The sequence below is a fragment of the Enoplosus armatus genome, chromosome 4 (genome assembly GCF_043641665.1).
Source record: "Enoplosus armatus isolate fEnoArm2 chromosome 4, fEnoArm2.hap1, whole genome shotgun sequence".
NCBI classification, from domain to species: Eukaryota; Metazoa; Chordata; class Actinopteri; order Centrarchiformes; family Enoplosidae; genus Enoplosus; species Enoplosus armatus.
The window spans coordinates 6,908,605-6,929,621 of record NC_092183.1 but is presented as its reverse complement, the minus strand read 5'-3'; the positions used below and the strand labels follow the sequence as shown (position 1 = coordinate 6,929,621).

Genomic DNA, 21,017 nt, shown 5'->3' with positions numbered 1-21,017 from the left:
GTGGGGGGGTGGGGGTGGAAAAAGGTACAACATTACCTGCCTGAGACTCAGGAATGGTTGTGTATACAGGAAATAATAAGGTTTACAAACTACAGCGTCTGATGTAACTATCTCTCTCTGCCTACACTTATTTGCCAGTGGATGTCAGCAGAAGGAAGTCACAAATTGAGGTAGATGAGATCAGCTGAAGGAACAGCTACGTATTCCAAAAAGTTACTGACAGCACTTTATCAAACATAACTAACTGATTTTAACCACTGTAAGTGCGTACAATTTAAAATGTTCTTTTAACTCAAAGACGTCTCTGTTATCTTGTGATCTTACAGACAGTTGGGTTTATAATTAGTTTGTTACATGTCATCCGATCATTTCTAACTTCACCATCGATCACAGCAATGGGCTAAAGAGTCCCCCCTGGCTTGACACTGCACAGTCAGCAGTTCAGAAACCAGAGTGCACCAACAACATTAGTAAGCTAAATTATTGAAAGGTGAGCTACACAATGGGCTGCTATTTATGTGTATCTGTAGTGTGGACACAGGAGAGAAGGAGGGAAGAAGGATAAAGACTCTCTTGCAGCAGGATCCAGCCACGACTCACAAAGATGCTAATTAAATGAGCGTCAATTAGCAGGTTAATCGCCTGGGTTGTAATTTCAAACATTTGAGTGTGACATAAAGGGCTGATCATACTCAAAGGTCCAGCTCAGATGTCTTAGTAATAATAAAAGCAAAGCAAGTCTGGGTTATAGCTTGCTTTGCAAAAAATTAAAATGTAGGTGAGAGAAAAACCACAGCAATAAATAACATGGCCAGAACGCAGAGAACAACTGACTTGGTTAATGCATTACTTTAGATGAACAAAGCTAAATCCAAAATACCCCCAGTGTGGCAGCAACAAGCTTCAGTTGAGTGGATTAAAAACATGGGAAGTAGTGAAATTGGCTCCAGGCTCTGCTTTAGGAGGGGACAGCAAAGGCTGCATCTATTTCTTATGTATCAGCCGGTGACAGGCAGCAGAGGTCATGATTTGTATTCCGGTCCACGATGTCCGGAATTTATGCATAGGTATGACTTCTTTATGAATATGTGTGTGTGTGTGTGTGTGTGTGTGTGTATTTGTGTGTGTCATAATAAGTCAATCCCTCAAAATGATTGAGGTGCGACGACAGGTAGCACCGATGATGATGGATGAATTAGTCGATTGAGAGACTGTTAAATAATTTCTGTCAAACGGGACGACCTCAAAAAATGAGAGAAGATAAGAGAAAGAGCGTAGTTTTCCTTTAAACTTTGAAAAATATTATGATATATGCAAAATATACTTTTGCAAAAGATCCATGTGAGAGAGTTTCTTCTTGTTAAAGAGTGGTTGAGAAAAAAAAATCATGTTTTCGGAGGTTGGCTCTGCGTGCGGATTTAAACAGTATGTGTCAGCATGCCATCGCCTGAGGGACAGGGACAATGACAGACTGTCCTGAGTTGGTATGAATCACTGTTGTTTTAATCATTAATGATTATGATAATTATTTAACCCATTTTTTTCCACATTCAATCATTTGTCTGTGTTGTTTTGATGTGTTCAGTACCCTCTAAACTAAACTAAATAAGACTTTGTATTATGTAAACTATGTACACAGAATTTTTGTTTAAGTGAGTGGAGGAAGTGAGAGATGGAGGACAGGTGTAAAGACAGCAAGACAGACAGTGATGGACAAAAAGCAAAAGCAGAAGCAGATAAAAGGAGCTCTTTGTGCCTCCTGCTCTTCTGTCCTGGTTGGAGGCTGCTTGTGTTTAACCTTTAGAGAGAAGCCAGGTTGAATGGTGAGTCTCACTGGAAGCAGTGTGGGTGTGTACTGCTAAAAGCAGTCTATTCTCTACGCAGTCCGCTCCTCTCATCAGTTTGAGCACACCTTTTGTTTTTCCTTTGTTTTGTTATTTTTGTATGCAGCGGATGCTCCCGTCTTGCAGGAAAGTTAGTTCTCTGAAGAAGCTTAATGACAAACATCATTTTTACCTAATCTTCTTTCATTATCTATATCCATTTTACATCTTTGCTTACACACTACTGCAGCTGGCCCAGTCTTTAACCTACTCTTTAAGCCACTTATACGGTTTCATCTCCACACACAAACACACACACACACACACTACCTTCAAATAATGTTTGGCTTCCTGCCAGAGTCGCTAGTTGAGTAGGCAGACTTATTTACAGCCACATCTCACCAGCATCTGGTGGGTGTTGGCTCCCAACCTCGGTGGTTGATTAAAATCACAAACATGCTGCAGTAGGCCCCAAAACTTGTGTAATAAGTGAAATTGTGTCATATTTGTTTGTTTCACCTAATATTTTATCCAATTACACGCTTGCAAGCTTTTTTTTTCTTTGTATTCATTAAATCAAGACCCCTCATGCTGAGACAGAAATTAGTTTTTCAGGCTGGGTTTAGTAGAATCACACCATACAACACAAAGCCACAATATAATCACTTAACAAATCACAGCACTGTGTGAACATGCATCAGTTCTTAAGGCCAGAAACAGACTCAAGAGCTTGTTATAGAGCAGAGTAGTTGCTCATTAGTGAAACAGTTGTTGTAGAGGATACTACATTGTTTTATGTACAAATGAAGAAATCGAATTTCATACCACTTTTTAGATTGATGGATGCATTTTCCTATGTTGCAGACAGCCTGTGGTTTCAGTTCATATCAGCATGACATTAAAACCAATTTGCAGAGACTTCAAAGTTGTTTGAAATAGATAATCAATCAAATATTAAACATAAAAATACAACATTGTTGTATGATAAAACTGCTCAAAGCTCTTCAGGTTGAACATTTTGACTTGGGAGTCTGCTGCTGAACACTAAAATTGTCTTTGGAAAAAGCTACCAAATGCACATTATTCACATTATCATGACATCCATAATTGCTTATTGTTTATCTGTAAGGGTTTTAATAGCTTGTTCATGCAGAACAACTGTCAGAATTGTGAAGAAAACACAAATATGAGCAACAAGCTAAACGGTTGTCAGTAACAAAGTACACAGGTTTTGATGTTCTGTAAAGAGGTTAAAACATGCCGATCGAAGTTATAAACTTTCTTTTATAACTGACCCTGTGATAACTTGTGACCTTAGTCTAATGTGACCGGTCCACTCTAATAGCTCTCCTTCCACTACAAATGTTCATATTCAAATGTTTGACCTTAGATTTTAAATCTTATGTTCATTTTATGGTGTTTCTGCTTTATGGGATTGTTATGAGAAATACCGAGATCAGAGGGATGGAGAGAGGAAGACGAGACAGAGGGAAGGAGAAATGGAGTGGAGATGGCGGGACAGAGCGGATAGTGGATGAGAGAGAAGGTTGAGGGATTGATTGCAAGTCGAATGGTGGCGTTGAGGACAAGTTGACTGCACTCATAAAATAATTTGTCTTAATTCTCAAATGGATGACCATACTTCTTCCTTTTTTAATGGTTTTATTTCTGTTTTATTCGATATTGCTGTCAGACACTGGGAGAGTGACTTGTGGCAAAAGGAGAGACAGTTATCTTACTTATGTCAGTGATGTGACAGAAGTCTTCTCCAGTATGGTTGAATACATTGTTATAGTAATAGTTGTTTATGTAATTATCAGAATTTTACACCTAATCTGTAAACTGCTTTGTCAGTAGTGCAACAGTCAGTAAAATATATAAATTTGAGATTGAGAAAACTGAAAAACAAAAGATGAAATATAATATTGGAAAAATCCTTTTTTTACTTAAAAAGTGCTGTAATTCTTTATATTGTGCTATCAATAATATCGGTTGGATAGGTGCCCTTTTTTCCCCCTAACCGATATCTCATCTTTCAGTGAAACTTTTCACATCACCTTCCTAAAATCTTTTGGATTTCTAATTATATAAGTGACCTTTCTCAGACTGAGTACCTATTAATACAAATATGAACCTCCCAGCTGACACTCACAACTTGTTACTTTCACACTTACACACATGCACTTACACACATTTATGCTGCCAATCACTCAGCTAATTATAATTGTAACCTGCCATTTTCACTTCACAGTCATGTACACATACACATATCTGCAAACACGTACACTCACACACGCAGTGGCAAACACAGACGTAAAAGACAGATTTCTTTTGACAGAGAACAACAGAAAAGCAGACATTTGGACAAATAAATAATAGAATAAATAAATCATCTGTAAAAGTGAGAAATTGTAACATGAAAAGAAGGACCTTAAATGAAAATGTGATAGACGAGAAGACGGAAAGAGGGACAGAAAGAGCGAGACAGATGATCAACATGAGACAGGCTAATCTGAAATGTTGGTTCACACCTCTGCATAAAGAACTCGCACATTGACGCAGCTGTGTTTTTGATAGATGACCTTAGGGGAGGTGATGATGAAGACAAAAGTGTGCACATACGAGGTGTGTGTGTGTGTGTGTGTGTGTGTGTTCATCTCACAAACATAGAAAGGGGAAATTAAATGTTTGTTTTAAGGTTAATGCTGGTTAAAGGTTGAGTGTAATGACATTAGGGGACAGGGAATGGCGTGAATGGCAGATCTATACAACTACAGATATGCATGTGTGTGTTTGTGTATGTGTGTGTGTTGCATGTGGGCTTGATATGACCTGACATTCACAGACACCCTCCCGCTGCACACACGCTTACAAAATGTCAAAGTTGAACAGGGGCACAATTAGCACTAATGATTTTCACCCAAAAGTCAAGAGTCTGTCAATTAAAAACAAATCGAGTTTTAAAATGTGTTTGAGTGTGTGTATGTGGATGGGTGTGTATGTTTTTGGTGTGCTTGGAGGGTGTGTTTCGGATGCAGCGATTAAAAATACCTGCGCTTGTCAGGCTTAATTAAGTTTGTGCTCATGTGGCTTCTGTAGCGATCGATGTTAATAAGACGGGGAATGACTGATAAACAGGGAGCGTGAGACTGATGACAGCAGAGGGAAGTGAGACAGAGAGGGACGCGAGTGCTTGTACAGAGCAGAAGACAGATAAAGAGTGGCAGATAAACAGGGCGAAAAGATGCCAGCAAAACTGAGAATATATTAGACAAAACAAAGTGATGCGGATACGGACAGAATGGGACCGAGGGAGAGGGAGGTGCCTGTCAACTGCGTGATAATCCTCCTCTCATTAGTGCATCAATCAGATTACTTGCACCATATTCCGGTAATTAACTGTTGAACATTAATCAGATTGGCCTAACCAGATTAGAGTTGTAAACAGATTAGAGATGGATTACATGGGCATGCTGCACAATGGTAAGAAGAGGTGAATTTTTTCACACTGTATTCTATTGAGCTACAGCGTCTGCTCTTGTCATTAGGCTAATCTAATCTGCCATTTAAAAACCCTGGGAGTCGTACTTGAAAGCTTGCCACAGCAAATAGTCAGAGATAAAGAACAGCCTAATGTTCATCTCAGTAAATGGACCAGGGGTTGCCTCCTTTCCTGTCCGGAGATTGGGTGAAAGAGGGGCGACAGATGACCGGAAAGCAGAAAAAGAAGACAGAAGTCTAATTTGACAAGTTGGCTTTTATAGTAGCCTATTTATTTCGATGTTGATAACATGTTGTGCTGCTGCATTTTGTGATTATTGCTATTAAATATGAAGTGTTAAGTGTTTTGGCACGCCTGGCCGAGGGACGCTATCCGTGGTGCTGAAAGCGGGATTGTGTGTGATCACATCCCCTATGTGTCCGCATGAGAAAAGGACGAGGCATGACAGTGAAAATATCGCATTAAATATTGCTTTCATTTTGTGCAAGGCTTATCATTTCTGTCGATCACATCATTAGGCCATGAATTCATATATTCTCTATGTCATAAAGAAATATCAAAGACGGAAATGAAAGTCAGACAAATTTAAGCGCCAATTCTTGATTAAAAAACAAACAAAAAAAGGGTATCTGTCCCTACTTCCAATGTCTCTGTGTGCTTCTGTTGTAAAGTAGCTTCAGCCATGTTAACACAACAATTAAATGTTCCTCAACCTTTTAAAAAAGCTTTATAATAACAGCCTTAAGGAGTGGTGGCATTTTGTCTGAGTGGAAATCAATGGGCTGCAATTAGATGGTCGATGCTGAATGCTCTGCACTGTAACAGGATGTAACATTATTGATGTATTTACTTTAAAGGTAACCTGAGTGGTTTTCACTGTGAAGAATGAAGTTTGTCCCTAAATTGCATTGTGTGTATCCTCAAGGCCAAACACGCTGAATGAATATTGAATATTAAGCATTGGTGGTTTCAAGAATTCTTAAATGAAACTGTCCTTGCCAACGTTGGCCTGTATTCTTCTCCCCCTCTTTGTCTGACACATGCTTCTTTTACAGATTTTTTTTTACTATTGGTAACTCCATTTCTCAATACTGAGTTCATTTTTTCCAAAGTCTTCACACAGTCAACACAACAGAAGTCTCTGTGAACTAAACGGTGGATTGCTTTTCATTGCTTGGACACAAAATGCATTCACTGGCCATATTCATAACTGCTTTCTCCCTCAAACACAACCATCACCACAACTGTGTGTATTTACAGTCCATTTTGCACATTTACATACTATTGTGAAAACTGTTTTACGTTACGTTCAACACACAACATATATATTACACAGAATTACTGTACATTAGACTGCAATCTCCATCTAAAAGGAAATGAAAACTTAAAATTGCATTGCACAGAGTGCCTATTTTCATTCCTTGATGATCTCTATGAAAGACTTGGTGAGGAAAGGGGGCAACCCATCCCCGAAGTCACTTTTCCTTCCTCCTTCCTCTCCATTCCTCAGCCCCATAGAGGAATTCTTCTCCTCATGGAGGTGGAAAGTTAATGACCACCAGCCCCACAATCAGATGTCCGTCTTGGACGTGATGAATGCTGGAGGTCTGGACTTATCTGCAGAAGGTTGCCAGGGATGAATCAACCATTGAAAAAGATCCTTTCCCGGGTGTACTGCAAGAGATATAGCAGCTTTTCTGATTCATTTCTGAGACATATACTGGTAGCACAATCCATGCAATAAAGAAGTGCCCTGCAAGTACCTGTTACATCAAACCTTGCTGAGAGTTCTCTTTTTCTCTCCATTGTTTTTTTTCCTATTCGTCCTCACCAGTCGATGAGTTTGTGCTTCTGAGTTGTAGGCACTGTTACTGAAACTGTTCCTTATCAAAGACACAGAGAGACACAGACACAGAGTTCAGGTACAATTCAGGTTCATTCTCTCCTTCGCTTCCTCCTTATTTGAGTCATTAATTTTTTCTTTTCTCTCTCTCTCTCTCTGTCTCTCTCTCTCTCTCTCTGTCTGTCTATCTCTCTCTCTGTCTCTCTCTGTCTCTCTCTCTCTGTCTCTCTCTCTCTCTGTCTGTCTCTCTCTCTCTCTCTCTCTCTCTCTCTCTCTCTCTCTCTCTCTCTCTCTCTGTCTCTCTCTCTCTCTGTCTCTCTCTGTCTCTCTCTCTCTGTCTCTCTCTCTCTCTCTCTCTCTCTCTCTCTCTCTCTCTCTCTGTGTCTCTTTTATTCTCTGGGACATGTTCCATAAATGACGCATGTTCACAAACTGTGTCACAGCAAGTAAACGTGTGTGTGTGTGTGTGTGTGTGTGTGTGTGTGTGTGTGTGTGTGTGTGTGTGTGTGTGTGGTGAGCAGAGATATAATGCCTGATATCAGTCTTGACAACACACACACACACACACACACACACACACACACACACATCTTTTCATCACGTCCAATTTAAAAAGCTGTAAAAAGATTCTTAGGACTTATGTTTTCCTCTGTTCCCTCCTTCAATTTTGTTTTCTGGTTTTGTCCTCTCTTTTTCTTGCACTCATCCACTCTCTCCTTGCTTCTTTCCTCAGCTCTTCTCGGCATTTATCTCCATTAACTCATGTCTGGTCCTCCTCTTTTATTATCTCTCCCCGCTCATCTTCCCTTACCCTCCTCCTCCTCCTTACTTCTTTGTCCTCGCATCCCCTGTTCATCTCTTGTCTGTCCTCTTCCTGTCATGCTCGTCCTTCACATTTTCCTTTTCCCATCCTTCACCTTCCCTCTTCCTGTCTCTCTGACTTGTCTTTTCTGGCCTCTCCTAGAAACTCATCTTATACCTATTTTCCACCATCATTTCTTCCTCTCCTCTCCTCTCCTTAGCTACTTAGTTCCTATATGTCAATTAAGTCAGTTGGGGCTGTGAGTCCTTTAGCCCCTTCATAAGCAGCTTTTACAAGTTGGCTGCCTGGCTCTGGACCACTGAAGGAAAGAATTGAATGGCACCAAGGCCCAATGGATTTATCCCTTCCTCATATTCATAGCCAGGAGATCCTGGCCCGACACACACAGAGGCTTTTCTTCACAACTCTGTTTTAATTGAAAGAACTTCTACTCCGTTTGTTTATCACTCTTCTTGGCTGCCATATTTGGGGTGAGGCACTGCAGGTGATAATGTTGGCTCAATTTTAGCAACTTACACAGAACACCCACCAAAATGAGCAGTTGATTTATCTGTTTTTGTACCAGCTGCATCAAATATGCCTGTAGGTCAAATTGCAAGAACAATCAGTGAATGAATGCCAGCAATCTTATCAAAATGTCGTACTCTTATTTTTCCTCACTTACCTATTTTGTGGTTTGTTTTGTTTTGGTTAAACCTATTTTGCCATATAACATATAGGGAAATAATTATTTATAAAGTCAATTTACACACTACCCTTTCTTCATCGCCAAAGTTGTTTTTCTACCAGATAACGTTGCTGATCTCAGAAGCCCAACACACTAGCTCTCAAAGTTCTCAAAACACAACATGTCCTTGAATGGTGTGAATTTCTCACCATGGTACTACTACTACTACCACTGTGAGGTGGGGAGCAGAAAGTACTTTTTGACACTATTAACACCCTCTCATGATTCAATTAATGTACCAGCAGTACACATTTGGACCCCAACTCTCCAGTTGGAAACCACTGCTCTACTGGGGGGGATTTTTGTCATTTATAGCTCAAGTTACATACATAAATCCCATATAAAAAAAGGCAATTTACAGAACTGTATTATTATGCTGTGTCTTTATTATTGTGATGATTATTATTTTGTTCGATTTATTTCATTTTTACTTTAATTTCTTGTAACTACAGCACATGAAATATTCCCATGTCTGTCCACCCCGCCCCCAGAACAACAAACATCCAATAACAATTTGGTCAAAAAAAAAGAGTCACATCAGTCTGTTTTTTTGCCAGCTCTATGGGCCCAAAAATGTGAAATACAGAAGGAATATTTCTGGTGTATGCTCCAGGTCAATGTTCATTAAGAAGGCACTCTGTAATACATCCAAAGTGTGGTTTGTTCAGGAATGTAGCCTGGGACGCATCCAGTGTGGGTTTAGCATTTACTGCACGCTGCTGCTCCATTTCTGTCTGAGCTGCGCGACTTCCTTTACTGAGAGGTCTTTCCTTTCTTTCCCTCTGCCTCTGTCTCTCTCAGTGGTATGGTGACCATCTGAAATTGCTCTTCACACTTCCCTGCACCTGCTGCCACCAACACACACACTCTCTGAGAGGCCGCGTGCAATGACCCCACACACATGCACACACTCTGACATGAATCAGTCACAAAATTCACATCCACAACTTCCAAAGTCCTCCATCCCACCATGTTATCCTTCCTTCATTGGATTTTTCAGCCAGTTCATTTCACTCCCTTTCTCCTACTTCTCAAGGAGAGACTGGAAATGCAATGGATGGACAGAGTGAGTAAAAGTGATAAGGAAATTGGAGTGGGGCAAGTTTGGATGATATGAATATGAAAATGAAATATTGAGAGAGGGATAATGGCAAAGGAGAGAAAGGTGGAACGGCAAACGGTATATATTTCAACTTTTGGGGCAGATATCTGTCTTTCTCCCATTATCTGTCTCTATCTCTCATATGTTCAAAATGTGTGAGAGCATTGCAGACACATGACAGAGTTAACTGATGGGGGCAGATGATTTATATGAAATGATTAGCTATGATGTGTCCCTGTCTTCCCATTAAATTACACCTATGGAAAGGAGTAATGACAAAGACAGGGGGAAACAGAACGAGAGGGACAGAGAGGCTAAAGACAAACAGAGGGGAGGAAAGCTAATATATGGAGGTATAGAGGGAGAAATTGAGAGAAAGAGGCAGACAGATCAAAAGAGAAAGGGAGATATTTGGTCCAAGCAACCGGGGTGGGGGGCTTAGTGGCAGGGGAGAGAGAGATGGTAGTCAGACCATATCTGGGGAAATGTGACTCCACTGACCCAATGACAGGGACATCAATCAACAAGTGTGTGTGTGTGTGTGGGAGTATCGTGGATTATTCTAGGAAGGGTTGATAAAATTCTGTAAACACTCAATGGACAAAGACAAACTCAGAGGTAACTTAATCACAATTACAGAAACTGCTACAAAAGATTGTCATGTTAGGATGAATTCAGCAGCATTAGTCAGTGATAGAACAGGTCTCACAGTCAGCACTTAGATATCTTTTTAAAGCAACATGAAATGACTAAAACAACCTGAACGTAGCCAAATCTGTTACTAAACTGGTCTAAAAAAGGCATACGTTTTCTAACATGCCAGCGGGGACAGCCTATAAAAGCATGACAACAAATACCAAACACAGAGAAACTGCATCAACAAGGAAGAACAGAGGTCACAAAACAGACAAGCACAGTTTACATTTGAATACAATACATGAACATCACAGTCTCAAAAATGATCTGAGCTGCATGAACACCTCTCTGACACAGTCAACACAAACATATCCGTCACAAGTTTCCTTGTAGCAAGTTTCTTGCAGGGCTATTGCACTGGGTTTCATAATAAGTTTAATGATATAATATGGTGTTGTTTCTCCAGCCCCTGTACCACTAACTGGCATCCATCGATCTTTCTGTAAATTGTGTGTTACACCAGAAATACAGCAAGCTGTCAGGAGACTGGCTTGAAACATGCCACAGTTCATGGTTGAGTTCAAAACATTTACAGTGTGCAGGTCCGTTTGGAGCAGCTGTAATGAAATCAATGAGTGTACTTCTAAATTAAACACCACCAAAGTCACCCACATGTTCCCAGTAAATCATTAGCAATCGGTGCTGCATGCTAATACTTTATCATATTGTGAGTGACAGCAGGTGACTTGCATGACTCGAAAACTAAAGAAGTGAGACTTTTTATCTTTTTTTTTTTTTAGAAATGTTGTTAAGTGGTACTCCAACAATTTAGTATTGCACACATAACATTGGGGAAAACATTTTTAAAAAGTGGTCAAAAGTGAAGCAGAACATTTAAAGATATACTTACTTTAGCTGACAACGCTCTAAAAAAGCTGGATCCCACATTTCCCATAATGCAACCAATAGTATGTTTTCATTAGACCCTTTGGCCTTGGAAAGGGCCATGTCTTTCAAATGCTACATCCCCAGTTTGTAATGCAGGCTTTCAGTTTGTAGTCTCCAAGCTCAAGCCCAGATAACCCTGATGACACCACTTTGACATCAGGGGATATTTTCTCAGACTAGACTTCAGAGCCACAGAAGACTTTTACAACTGTTTTCAGAGGCTAAGCAGTACTCCTCATCACTAGTAAAGTGACATGTATGTAGGAAATCATTAGAGTTAAAACATTTGAACATTAACACCAGTAAGGAGAGGATATGAAGGATAGGAGATGGAGAGACAGACAGAGAGAGAAGGGCAGAGAGAACGACGGATAGAGAGACCACCAAAATAAACTCTATGCCCGTGATGAATGCTCTGCTCAGAAATAGAAACCTCATCCCTCTCTCATCCTCTTCATCCTCTTTCACCCTATTATCTCTCCTCCTCACCACTCTTTCCTTCCTTTCTTCCACATCTCACACCATCTCCGTCTATATATCTCCCTGTATCTGTCTGTGTCTCTCTCACTCGCCCTATCTCTTTCCGTCTCCTTCTCTCAGATAGTGTGCCATCTGTGTGATCAATGGAGTTCATTCTTTTCAGGAAATTCTCCCGTGATGGATTTTTCTTTGCTGTGCTGTGTCTGCGCTGTTTTTTTTTTTGGGGGGGGGGGGGCATTTGCTTCTGTGGATAAAGGCTTTGAAGCAAAAGCAAACTGGTGTTTTGATGCTGTTCATCAAACACTCATCAATTTTGGATATTTTGCTGTATCGTAGAAATATGCGTGTTCAGATAAGTAATAGATATTTATTCAAGTCAAGAACAAAAAAACCTAAGCAAGAAAAAGAAGAAGAACTGGCATAGAGGACCAAACAGATGGAGGGGAGCAGAGAGTAGAGGGAGAAGTAGTTGTCGACGATCGTCATACATTAAGGAAAACGTTCTGGAGCAGTTTGGCACCTTCTGTTTTGGCAATGCATGGCAACCCTGGTCCATGCCAACGCAGCTCCCATTGAAAATTAAACTCAAAGTACGCCTGAAAAGTTAGACGGGGCTATGAATTATGTGTGCGCGAACATGTTCGTATTCACGTTCATGTTTCTGCATGTGTTTGGGTAACAATTTGCTGTTGTAGACAGTGTTATTGCAGCAAGCCTAGGCCTAGAGTTTGTCATTTATTTTGTCTCACACACACACACACACACACACACACACACACACACACACACACACACACCCTTGCAGACAGATACCCAAACCAGGCTGATAGCCCTAATCATGTGTGTATGTGTTTGCCTGCCTGTCTCTAATTAAATATAAAAATCTGAGTCAATATTTAACCAACACAATATCAAGCAGCACTGATCACAATCACATCACTATCACATCTTGGTATCTCTCCTTTTCACTCGTTCTCATCTCGCTTAGCTTCTCGCTGTCTTTCTCCCTTTCTCTTTCTTCCTGTCCTACATGCTCCACTGTGTTTTGATTATTGGCTGTGTGTGTGTGTGTGTGTGTGTACTTGGAAATAGAGCAGGGTGGGCATTTTTTGGGGAGAAGAAGGATCACAGATGGGCCTTGTCAAGTCTCTGTACATCTGGCTTTATTCCTGTCCAATTTTCCACACACACATAAAGACACCACACACGTAAAAATACAGCATACTTTGTCAAAAGTATGCATACATGTACAGAATGCACTTTTGCATGTCATACACTTATTCAACCATGCATGCACATGCAGGGACCCACTAGAACAAATCCACACACACAAGCACAATGTGTACACACACACACACACAGACGCACTGTGCAGCAGGACACAGCGGGAATGGACTCCTGTTGTGGCTTGTGGTTGCCAAAATAATGATGCCAGCGAATCTGGACCATGCCAGGTTTAATGGTAGCCAATGGCATACCAGTGTTTGGATGCCAGATTTCAAAGGGCCGACCCTGACTTGTAGCATAGCGCCACCTAATGAGCTATTGAAACAGGCCTGCCTCTCATGTTTGAAAATGATATTCATCATAATGTCTCTTCACAGAATATAGAGTTCACAATGACGCTGTCCAGAAAAATTTACAATGGTGACATTTTCCAATTACTAACATAACAAGTGACCATGGGTCAACAGCAGAAGTTGATAAAAACAAAATACTCTTCTCATCTGTTTAAAAAACTGTGATAATGTATGAACAAAGAAAATAAATATGATACTTGAGATAAAGGGAATACATTTTCCAATTAGTTTCTGATATGTCATACAATGTTAATGATTCCATTCAAGGGTCAACCTTTGCCTGCATGAGAGAGCTCTGCATGTATGTGTGTTTTTTTGTGTTGTGTGTGTGTGTGTGTCAGCTGTTCAAGGTCCCTGTACAGGATTGGGACATATGCTTCATAAGACTCCTGTGGACACACACACACACACACACACAGACACACATGCAGGCCTTTGCACCTCAAGGACACCCATAGTCTGGCTCACAGGATGTAGGCTATCAGGATAAGTTTGCCATTGGCCGACTATTTCAATCGTAATTCTCCTCCCCTTCTGCTATCTGCGATATATCTTAGCACCGCCCAAGACGACTGTGATTGGTTTAAAGAATTACAAACAAGCCAGGGCATTTTTCTTCGCCTCTACCAGAACGATAATGTGTTTAGCCAGACCTTTCTCCGGCGCTGGCACAGATAGGTCTGGCTAATGAGAAAAGAAAAAAAAAAACTAAAGCTCACTGAGGCGAATGTGCTGATGTGTTTTGACCACATGACCCATCTGCCAGTCAACAGTGGAAGATTACAAACTACACTGGAAAATTCACTGTGGCTACATTTCACCCAGCCTTTTTTGCATGTGACTCTCAACCTCTCGATATGGATGATAAGTTCCAAAACATGAAGCACTAGCCTTCTGTGACCCCCATGCTGCAGGCATAAATGTGCATAATGACAACCTAATGTCGACTGATGATTTTTATATCACGTTTATTTGAAGCTGTGTTTTTACATATTCCATCTGTCTTTCCATGACCCAAAACAGTTTGCCTCACAATTAACTGGGGTGTCTTAGCCTCTTACAGCACATGGCCAAGCACATAATACTCAGGATAATCACACATTTTAACATAGAAACTCTTGCTTTTCTTTTCATTTCTTCTTCTCAGACGTTTTAGCTTTTTTAGCAGCCATCCCAACTTTCACAGTAAAGTACACAGTGTTAGAACAGGAGGAAACACAGTGTTAGAACAGGAGGATATATCCATCTATTCAAAAAGTATGCTTGGATTCCTCAGGGACAAAGATTTCACTGGAGACAAGTTTGTGTCATTTGTAGTGAAGTATACGCAGTCATCCTGTGTAACATGAAAATGCAGTATCTCCAATCTATCACACCATACTATTCGTGCACATTTTTTTTCCATCTTGTCCTCTTCTTTTTCCCTTTTCATCTTACTCATTTCAGTTTCTTCTGTGTCTCACTCTTCCTTCCTTTATTCTATTGTCTCTCGATGTTTCTCTCAGCCCCCTCTCTCTTTTTCTCTCACATTTTCCCTCTGCCTGTCTTTCTCACTCTAAACATATCCTTAAATGCCCACGCACCATAACCAAACCAGCCTGCTTATTCATGTTGCACCGAGGTATCTCTGCTATTATTTTTTTGTGAAGTTGCCTCGGTATGACTTGCCCCAGACAGCGCTACGCTGTCCCACCCTCATTATATTTTCACACTCCGCTACCCTAGGACACAAGGATATACACACACACATTTCCGCACAAACCCACATCTGTGTGTTCTTTGTTTGTGCCAGCGCTGGTTCCGATGGAAATCCCTCCATCTCCTTTTACATAGAAAAATGCACTATTTCATACTTTTTCTCTGGCATTTTTATTGCAGCAGCCATTTAATGCATTCATGTTCTGTGACTACTTTTCTACAGTATTCTTATTTCTATTGTTGGTAGCTGCCATTCCCATACAAAGGTTCAACACAGTGCACTGCACATGTCACATCCCTGTAAATGGTGGCTAGCTTTTTAACTGCTATTGGTAGCTCACAGACATAGAAACATACTCTTCATTAGCTAACTAGCCGTAGCTGATCTTCTCAGTAGTTTCACAGAAACAGACCTTTTGTTTTTGGCCAAATACATCAAACTACAAATGATTGTAGTGACTAAACAACTCACCAACTGTCATCTGATTCTCATTCAAATGCTGCTAAATCCTGATTGGTGCACAGAAGTAGATGTCCTTTTCCCAACTGAGCCCTGCCCACTTCGAATAGTGTTTATGTAGGTCCATGTTACTCATAGTAAGAAGCTGAACCACATTACAATTAATTCAGAATCAGAATACTGATATACTTAATTGATCCCCGGGGGGAAATTGTACAGTACTGGTGCTCCCATTCAAGATTAGAAAGCAGCATAAATTTAGAAATACAAGTATGTACAAAATATAAAAATAAGAAATAGAAAAAAAAAATATACACATTTAGAATATTTAAGTGAAAAATATAAGTAAAAATATATACAACAGCAATGTATATGTATGTCTATATATATATATGTATGTATTGCACTGACAAATAGTAAGAATAAGTAATACTGAGGTATAGAGGCAGGTCCAGATTTTCAGTCTGTTTCTTCTGAGTGTCTGACACTCAGAGGGAGGAGGCTCAATTGAGGCTCATTTTAGCATTTAGCTAACATTCATACTCAAAGAGTTTACAATAAGTGATCCCTTTGGTGGTTCAGTGCCTTGCGCAATATAATGCTGACAAGCAAAACAGTGAGTGAATAACAAATACTGATTGATGGAGGATAAAGGGTAGGGATGATCAAAACTCCCTCCCATCCCAGCACAGTCATTTTAAACCCCTGTCTTCTTTGGAAATGAGATACTGCACCAAACCCCCGGTAATCCCAGGCTCCAAACTCCCCATTTTTCTGAAATGTCTGGTAAATACACCAGGAAATGAATAAAAACTGAATGTAAATATATGGAAATAAACTGCCAAAGAGCAATATGTCATTTTTTATATATGCGGGTGCAATGCTTTTCGAATGGGGATAAAAATATGTGATGCATTAATGTAGAGCCCTGTGTGATGCTGAGTCTATCACTCTTGTATATACAACTAAGAGAGCTAATGTGTTTATGCTCATTTCTCCTTGTAGAGAAACTGTTAAGAAACACCATGTAATGTGGTGTATGTTGTGTCAGCGGGTTGTAATGCATTTGTGAATTTATGTGCGAAAGCTGATAGATGTGTGCATGTGTTTATATCAGTGTGTGTATACAATAAAAATGCATTTCACAGGTCAATGAGTCTCGGATTTACACACTGTTTGCTGACTTGACTTTAATAGATGATTAGCTGCTTTGGATTTCAGTTACAAATGACACTGTAAGCATTGCAAGTTTTAGCCAGGCCTTGCATTAGTTGTCTGTTTTGTGAAAGGGATGTTTGTTTTATTATAGTGTAGTTAATCTTTTTCTTTTTCTTTACTCCTCCCCTATCCTTCTGTCTCTCTGTCATCCTTCTCTTTTCACCGTCTTCCCTACTTTCCTCCCTTTGCCTATCTCTCTTCAGTGTCTGACAGCCAAGCAGGAGCAGCAGGAGTTGGACCAGGAGGAGGGCCGGACTCCTCCCAGCCCCGTTTCTCCTCCTCCCTCCCCACCTACCTCCCCGTCCAATGCCAGCTAAGTGGCGCTGACTCAGCGTTTTTCCTGCGGGAAGCCAATCAGGAGGTTATGCGAAACGGCAGCCTATCATCGCGGACTGAGCCCTTCTTCCTCCACCAGCTGGAACCAGGCGTCGCGGCCCCACAATCCTTGCCGAGCGTCAATTGCAGCTACGGAAACCAGAGCATTGAGCAGCCAATCCCAGTGGACCTGCTTCAGGGTCCACCACCACATCTGCTGCCGACGACCAACCAGGTGACTCTGAACTGGAAGGTCAAAGGTCAAGTGGTGGTGCCCAAAGTGGGGTCAACACGGCCCTGGATACAGGTACTGGCAGTTTAATATCTTACTTTGGATCTTAATTGACTCATAAATCTTCCAGTGCAATTAAATAAGGTTTTAGGCTTCACATATACTTAATATGCCAATCCCATACAAGGAGAATGAACAAATCCAAAGGTAATTAGAAGATTTTTTTTATCAATTTATCATAAACAGTGAATATGATAAATTGATAGATCAAATCCTCTAATTACAATGAATGAATACATGAGGAAATATGTATATTCATATTTCCTCATGTATTCATTCATTATATTGTCATTATTGACTACTTGAAGCTTGATAACTACTGTCAGAACACGTAAAAATGAACCTATACTATTAACTATAAAGTGCTTTGTGGAGCTGAGGAGTCGGGTGATAATTCTCTCAGGGTTTATTACTATGAGCAACTCCTTTCACATTGCACACAGTAATTTGATCCATTGTTGATATAAATATATTGATTAGTGCAGCTTTAAATACTGTACTCATTGGTGCATAGCAGAAATCTGTGTGTACGGAAAGAAAGAAGAAAATGTTTTCATGAATTAGAGCAGACAATTCTTGTCTTTGCCATTTCCAACCAATTTTGTAATTTTTTATCTTGTTGGCTAGCTGTCCATCCACTAATTTGCCCAATATGACATTAGATGTATTTGTTTTGCGTTCAGGTACTGTTTTACCTGGTGGGGCGGCGTTGGGATGAGCCTGACCCGCCTGCTCCAGCCCTCCTCCCATGTGTCAGAGCCGTGGCCATCCGTGACACCAGTGAAGGAGCACCCTCGGCGGGCTGCCGACTCATGGGGCCATCTGGCATCTGTGTTGTCCGTCTGGAGATTCCCCCAGCTTGGTTTACACCACCACAAGTGAGAAAAAGACCTCCTGAAGTGACTCTACCATCAGTGGATGTGTATTACTCAATTATACCAGTGGAAGGGGCTGGTCAAGAGTGTCCCTCCATTGTTAACGAGCCGTGGAGAGGTCAGAGTGCAAATGTCGGGCCTCTTGGAGGCCTGGGCCCCGGGGTACAGTGGAGCCCCCTACTGGATGGTCTTCAGGAAATGCTGAAAGCCGGTTCCGTGGTAATGACCATGGGCCTGGTTTCTGCCAAAGGAGAAAGATTGAGACTGGATGAAAACGTGGAGGTTCTGGTGCCACCCAGCCCGGTTCGGCTCGGCAAGACTGTGGCGTTTGGCATCTACATGAAGACAGATTCGAACACGGAACAGTTTACGTTGAGGTGGGAACACAAATACTTTTGTAGAGCTTGTTTGGCTTAGGTTTTATTTGGTATTCTGTTGTCTTTTTGTCTCATTTCACTTTTTCTTCTGGTTTTGCTCTGATTCCTTTTTCTATCATCTCCACTTATTCCTTTCCTCCTCATCTGCTCTCTCTCATCTCTCAACACCGCCGTCTCCCGAGGTTGATGGCTGTCACCTTTGTGTACTCAGCCTCTTTCAGGAGCCAGCAATGCAAATAACAACCTCATGAATATTCATGACTGATCCAAGGAGAGAAGAAAACATGGAAAATGAGAAGCGAGAGAGGGAAAGGGTGACTGAGGGGGACTGAAGGTTGAGGAGACAGGGAAATGAAAGAAGAGGCATACAATTAGAGTAGATCCTGATTTCTCAAACTGAAGGGTGGTACCTAAAATGGCTCTCAGGTGTGCTTTAAGAGGTCACCTACATGGTTTCCCACATAAGCAGCAATATGTTTTCATGCGCTTGCATCCCAGGAAACAAATTTCTTTTTGGTTCGCTGGCTGAAAATAAGTTTACAGCCCCTGATCTAGACTGAGCATGCATATCTGCATCCCATCTCTGCCTCATCATTTCACTGACTTTAGGGATTTCAGGCTGACAAATGACAGATGTGCAAATGCATCATTCTATCCAAAGAACATCCCAGCACACAACACCATGGCTGGATATAGTATTACTATAATACTCCTATGAGGATAGAACTATTGAGAACATTTTAGAGAGCAACTTTGGATACGTTTTTCAGTGTTTCAGTCTCACATTCACTCAAAGAAAACCTGGAACACACCGAACACGGTAATTGGCACATGTCAACTGACTCTGATTTACACATGAGGCTTGAATGTCTTTAAGATAATTTGCACAGAATGTCAAAGGAATCGATTTTACATGATGAAAGCTGCACATTTGAGCAGCAAAAAGTATTTGGAACAGGAATAATACCCTTCCAATAGTACAAGTGAACCAGGAAGAGGATGGGAGATACTTTGTGCCACCTTTGGAGAATGTCTGATAAATAGTGTCGTCGTGTCTAATTTTGTTTGACGTAATGAATGGTGTAATGGCATAAATGAAGATCAAATGAATGTTGAAACGAAATAGGATTGGGATTGCTCAGCAACTAGAACATGAGGATGGTAACATTTACTTCATAGTTTTTACTAGTATGAAAGGCTAATCAAAAATCAAGATAGATGCAGAATGAGGTGGTCTCTGTTCTGTCAGACTTTTCTCACGTGAATATTTTTTAATACTATATTCAGTTTGGGGGAGTCAATCAAGCACTAACTATACCAACTGTATGAAACCTGTATACTTCAAATGCTCTGATGAAGGCTCTGCGATGTGAGCCAAATAAACAAGTGAAATGTGAGTACTTTATCCTCCTTGACCTGGAAATTTGAGATGTGCTACCTTTTCAAACATCTTTGGAATATTGGATCTACCACTCCACTGAGAATCCCATTGTTGAAGCGTAACCTCCTTTTCCTGTACAAAAGTTTCCTACATATTTATTAAAAGGACGCTACCTGCTGACAGAATTCATACAGACATAAGCCACCAACATCCTGCACACACTATTTCTCTCTGCCGTATATACACACACATGCTTCTTCACAGTACATGCACACACACGTGGATGCTGTACACCCTTGTATTAAGCATACACATATAGAAGTGAGGAGGAGGCCTCTTTGGTTCCCCCAACAGACACTTCTGTCTCTGTCGTTTTTGTACGACACCCTGACTGTGTGTGTGTGTGTGTGTGTGTGTGTGTGTGTGTGTGTGTTTGCAAGTGTGTATGTGCACATACACGTGTGTGGTACTTCTGCAGAAAGATAGTGGAGGGGGAAAAAATCACCTTCTCCTTTCTTATGGCATCATGTCTTTTTTTCTTTTCCTTCAGGTCCTGCTCTATTCTATTCCATTCTGACATTTTTTTCAGTCTTATGCGCTGTGTCCACCTATGTGTCCAATTTAAAATATTTCTAAGCCTGTATTCCGCTTATCTTTCTGTTTACATGTGAGTTGAGATGTGAGTGTGTGTGTGTGTGTGTTAGGGTTACCTGCAGCTTTTGCCCTCTGCCCTAGCATACAGTCTCATGGATAATCTCCCATGTTAGAAGCACAGTCAGACATGTAATAAGGCATAAGTGGATCTCATTCCTGTGTGTGAGTGTGTGCATGTGTGTGTGTGTGACACATAATAAGCCTTAAGTGTGCTCCATCACACTGAGGTGATGTGATTATGATAAACTGCTGAGGAGATGGAGGGACACGGAGAGGGGGCGGG

The 21,017-nt window shown here is 40.8% G+C and overlaps 1 protein-coding gene across 1 annotated transcript in view; it reads left to right on the top strand.

Moving 5' to 3' along the window:
- Positions 1-21,017, top strand: part of LOC139283993 (transmembrane protein 132C) — a 227,698-nt gene that overhangs the window by 61,969 nt on the left and 144,712 nt on the right. Inside the window, exons 2-3 of the mRNA XM_070904128.1 lie at positions 17,044-17,462; positions 18,131-18,699. Coding sequence (XP_070760229.1) covers positions 17,044-17,462; positions 18,131-18,699 — 988 coding nt within the window. The remainder of the gene's footprint in view (positions 1-17,043; positions 17,463-18,130; positions 18,700-21,017) is intronic.